The 5000-nt window shown below is 49.0% G+C and overlaps 1 protein-coding gene across 5 annotated transcripts in view; it reads left to right on the plus strand.

The window, feature by feature from the left end:
- The window catches only part of adgrd1 (adhesion G protein-coupled receptor D1), a 35296-nt gene that overhangs the window by 6190 nt on the left and 24106 nt on the right, over positions 1–5000 (plus strand). For 2 of the 5 annotated variants that reach the window (XM_030357819.1, XM_030357822.1), the window contains 5 exons: positions 194–261; positions 1268–1429; positions 1755–1805; positions 2359–2485; positions 3084–3191. In XM_030357819.1, coding sequence (XP_030213679.1) covers positions 194–261; positions 1268–1429; positions 1755–1805; positions 2359–2485; positions 3084–3191 — 516 coding nt within the window. The remainder of the gene's footprint in view (positions 1–193; positions 262–1267; positions 1430–1754; positions 1806–2358; positions 2486–3083; positions 3192–5000) is intronic. The other 3 variants (XM_030357820.1, XM_030357824.1, XM_030357821.1) reach the window with 2 other exon arrangements.

Here is a 5000-nt window from a genome sequence, read left to right on the forward strand (position 1 = left end):
GCTCATTGTGAACCTCGGTTCTGTATCTCCTTTACAGCCAAGCTTGACATCTTGCTTTGCTAGCTCAGATCAGTCCAGACTCAGAGAGTAATGTTGTTAGTGTATGTTACATCATGGCCATCCTATTATGTATCAAGCAACGCATGCTTCATGCTTTTTAACTGGCTATACACTGTGTCATTGCCCAATCCAGGTCAAACCTCGGGTTCCCCAACATCAGCCAGCGCCTCCAAACAGGCCACTACAAGTGCACCCCCAGTGGTGAGTTCAAGCTCTTTTGATGGGTTCTTCTACGCATGGCCGTTCTATAAAAGCAGCTGAAATATATCATGAAGCAACAATAGCGATCAGGGATGATTTAGGAGCTAGTTAACGCAGCGTGATAGTACTGCAGGCGAGGCCACAGTTTGAATCAAACAATGACAAAATAAGGAGGAAAGGGAGGAGGAGGAGGAAATGGAGGAGGAGAAGGAGGAGGAGGAATCGGAGGGGAGGGAGAGGGAGGAGGAGGAGGAGAGAGAGATGGAGGAGGAGAAGAAGAAGGAGAATTGGAGCTGGGACGGTATTGTGGCCATATGTGAAAGTACATGTCCTGTTTACTGAACAACCACTGTGGGGGTTAGAAAAAGCAGGAAAAAATAAGGAGAGACAGCTGTTCCACCAAACACAAAATGGCTTCCTGTGGGCCACAAGAGAGAAATGAACTAGATCCACAGAGTGCTGCCAAAACATCTGATGTATACTAGTGTCTCTCCCTCCCTCTCTCCCCCTCTCTATCCCCTTTTTTCTCCCTCCCTCCTCTCCCTGTCTCTCTCTCTCTCTTTTTCTCTCTCCCTCTCTCTCACCTCCTTTCTCTCCCTGTCTCTCCCTCTCTCTCTCTCTCTCTCTCTCTCTCTCTCTCTCTCTCTCTCTCTCTCTCTCTCTCTCTCTCTCTCTCTCTCTCTCTCTCTCTCTCTCTCTCTCCATCTCTTTCTCTCTCTATCTCCCTCTCTCCCTCTCTCTCTCTCTCTCTCTCTCTCTCTCTCTCTCTCTCTCTCTCTCTCTCTCTCTCTCTCTCTCTCTCTCTCTCTCTCCCGTCTCTCTCTCTCTCTCTCTCTCTCTCTCTCTCTCTCTCTCTCTCTCTCTCTCTCTCTCTCTCTCTGTCTCTCTCTCTCTCGCTCTCTCGCACTCTCTTTATCTCATTCTTTCATCCTTCGCTCTTCTGTCTCGCCACAGTCATGGTCTTGCGTCACCTGTTGGGATGGGGTTCTGCCGTCTGTCTGTGCAGGAGAACACGGAGGCCAGCCTGGTTGTGGTCCACCACCAGGGCGAGCACCCCCAAGACCCCCAGATCCCCGAGGATGTGCCCAAATGGAGGACCATAGCGGAGCTGCCCGGAAACCTTCCCAACAGAACCATCCCCCAGGACAGCGCCAACAACCTCACCCAGGTACTGCTGCGGCCCACACACTGCTGCAGTGGCTCAGGATGTAGAGCGGGTTGACTTGTAACCTGAAGGTTGCTACTTCAATCCCCGGCTTCTCGTCCGAGTACCGAGGTGTCCCTGACACTCAACCTTAACTGCTCCCGACTAGCTGGCTGGTTGCATGGCTTACAGCATTGTCGGAATGTGAATGTGTGTATAAATTCTTCGGTCGCTTTGGACAAAAGCGTGCTATAATGCCCTAAAATGCACACACAAAGCTGGTGAACACACAGGTTCTGTGTTGCGCACCGTGAAGTAACGGTTTCATCACCTCCGTTTTCTTTCCAAGGCGTTCCTCAAAAGTGTGGAGGAAGTCCTGTCTACTGCGGCCATTTCGGAGGTGAGTTCTTTCTGAGAAACATCACAACACAAAACGATGATCACAAAGCAAACAGCCAAACATGACAACAGGGTTCAACAGCATAGCCTTGCAGAGATGTTTACAACAATACGAGCTGTGGTGAGTGCCTGACGTTTTGAGGCAAGCTGTTTGAAGGGAGACAAGCTGAACCAGATGGTCCCATGTCTGCTGAGCAGTGGAGCAGGACAGAGCTTTAACATAGAAATACTATTAATAGAACTTCACAGCCACTTGGCAAAAAAAACATCTAAGGCAACGGCTCTCAGGAAGCAAAGGCGTTAAGACCAACGTCCGGCGATTGCAGGCAGGGCTTACGCTGGCACACCCACTCATCAGAAATCTGCTTTTTATTGTATGGAACTTTGGCGGTTGTTGTGTTGTCGTGACGAGCGTGATTGAGTAACGCAGCGCCGGACCTGGAAGCGACATGGTGCGGCGGCCTTGGGACATCTCCCCAGGTTTCTGATTGGTTGGCACTCCTCCTCCTCTCCCCCCCCGCCCAACACCCCGCCCCCCCCCCTCCTTTATCCAGCAGCACTCAAGCGCGGTGGTCAGTGGTCTGATCGAGACGGTGGACAGAGTCATGGAGCACATGGTGACCAATCTCCAGCCCAGCTCCCAGTCCCTGGTCTCGCTGGCCGGGACCTCATTTGTTGCGGGTCAGTCTTTGGAGGGTTGGGTGGGTGGGAGGTTGGGGGGGGGGGGGGGGGGGGGGGGGGAGGGTGAATCAACAGAATTTAGGTTTGTTGTTGTGAGGGGAACATTGCGACGGACATCGGTGTGTGTGTGCGTGTGCGTGTGTGTGTGTGTGTGTGCGTGTGTTTGTGTGTGTGTGTGTTTGTGTGTGTGTGTGTGTGTGTGTGTTGAGGTCTCTGTGCAGGGGCGCTTGGGAGGGCCGGAGATGAGTGTGTGAACCTCAAAGTGACCTCATGTGTTTTCACGTATTGACCATGACAGAGGAAAGTTTGGATCAGATAAGCATGTGTCGACCACCCAGCATCCATAAACACACGCACACTCACATTAACACGCATGGGTGTGAGTCTGGACTTTAATGCCATAATATTCTGTCTGCCAACTGAAACAAGGTTGCCTGTAGCTTCTCCCCAGAGATACCATGACGTCTTTGATCTGATTTCCACCTTGTTGACTTCCTCCTCCTCTTCTTCCTCCTCCTCCACCTCCATCTCATCTCCCTTTATCGTCCCTCGTGCACCTAAACCTATTGGATTTGTTTCCTGACTTTTGAATCCACAGACTACTCTCTGATGAAGTTGCCCCAGAACTTCAACAAGCAACACTACCGTTTCCCCACCCAGGGTCACAGCTACATCTCCGTGCCCGGTGAGGCCTTCACCATGCAGTGTGAGTATCCTAGCGGCTGATTGGCTGGACTCATTCTCTTTAATACGCAAGCAAATCATGCTAAACTAGGTGTAGCCTGTATTGTCAACTCTCATCTCCTTCACGCTTTCGCTTAATAACATCATGTTCGATTTGGCCTCACTATCTGCCAAGCAAAGATCCCGTTGCCTGAGAAATATTTTATGACTGTTACTCAACCACATCAAAGCTCTCACCTAAAGCTTTGATTTTATTTTGTTAAAGTCCTAAGAATATCACGTCGTTAAAATCAAAACTCGATCGTATCTTAGACACTGAGCAGAACATCAGCGTGATTCCCGAAATGTTCCCCTAACGCTATTGAAGCAGAACAGCTGTATGTTCTGCTTGTGTGGCGATCAGAATTCAGCAGCAGCCATGCTTAGGTCTGGCGCGATCACCAAGGGAACCCCACAGGTTGGTGCTGCAGAGCACATTCCCACAGACACCCTAATTACCTCACTGGGAAATGATGTTTATTGGCCATTAACAGTCTGTGCAGGGATGGAAAGCGTTTAGCGCGGCGTGGGACGGGACGGTAGCGCCATGCCTCTGTGGTTGTGGCTCTCGGTGTTTCACGTGGTATTTGTGGCTCGGATTTAATGTGAGCAGAAAGGGAATGAGGTGAGCACCTAATGCGAAGGAAAGGAAACCCTTTAATCGTGTAGTCAGCTTATTTATCTTTCCTTATTATTTTACTTTGACAAAAATAAAAGACGAATTAGGAATAATGCTCTGTTTGTTGAACGGTTATTCTGTATCCAGTCTGCCTGGCAGCCCCTGAGTATAAGCGCTTACCTTACCTGCACTTAAGCTCTCCTCATCGTTTATTAAATAGCTATCATCAGTGACGTTATGTTTGTGTTATCACTTACCCGTCAGAGGCAGACTGAAGGCACCTCAGGGTTTTGAAGCAAGGGCTTGAAGAGCTATCATTAAATATGAATAACGGCAGAGAAAATAGTTCGCTCTTTACGTGACAAGAACTTTGCTGAATTGGTTATTTATTTTTTCCATAATGAGAAAATGTTTTGAAGCTCGACAATACACATGAGTGGTATGTTTGTTTGTCTGATCTAACAGGCATGCATGGGAGTGCATCTGTTAGACATCAGAAGGGATGTTGCAGTCGAGTCGTTGGCTCGATTTGAGGGCCATTTTCAAATAGCGGAAAAAAAACCATCAAGGATATCCTCCCAATTTGAACGTTTATCTTTGGACTTCCTTGTTTGTTTGCGAGTGATTCTTATACTCACCTTCATCTCTCTATTTTCTCAAGGGTCATGTTGCTTTATACTGTTGTTTACCAACATCCACAGGAGGTCATCCAACCTCCCAGCCCCCACCCCAGCCCCCTAACTCCGATCCCACCCATGGCACCCCACCCCTTTCGTCCTGCTGTGAGCTCGCGGCGCTCCCATTAGCTCGCCCATGCTATCCGGCAGCGCCAGCCCGGTGCTAATTAACTTTACATTCTAGCGATAGAGCTTCACATTTTCAGCTTGCCACCCAGGACTTTAACCTCTGACCCAGCCCGTCCTGTTCTATCCTTGTCGGACTGTCTTCCTCTCTGTCTCTTTCTAATCTGCAATTCTCTCTTTAATTCTTTCTTGTCTTTTCTCTCTTTCTCTTGGTCCCTCTCTCTCTTTAGTTTTCTCCTTCTCTCCTTCTCACTCTCTTTAAGGTATCCTTCTCTTCATCTCTATTTGTTGAACTCTCTCATTATTTATCTGTGTGTGTGTGTGTGTGTGTGTGTGTGTGTGTGTGTGTGTGTGTGTGTGTGTGTGTGTG

Source organism: Gadus morhua, chromosome 6, assembly GCF_902167405.1.
Source record: "Gadus morhua chromosome 6, gadMor3.0, whole genome shotgun sequence".
NCBI lineage: Eukaryota > Metazoa > Chordata > Actinopteri > Gadiformes > Gadidae > Gadus > Gadus morhua.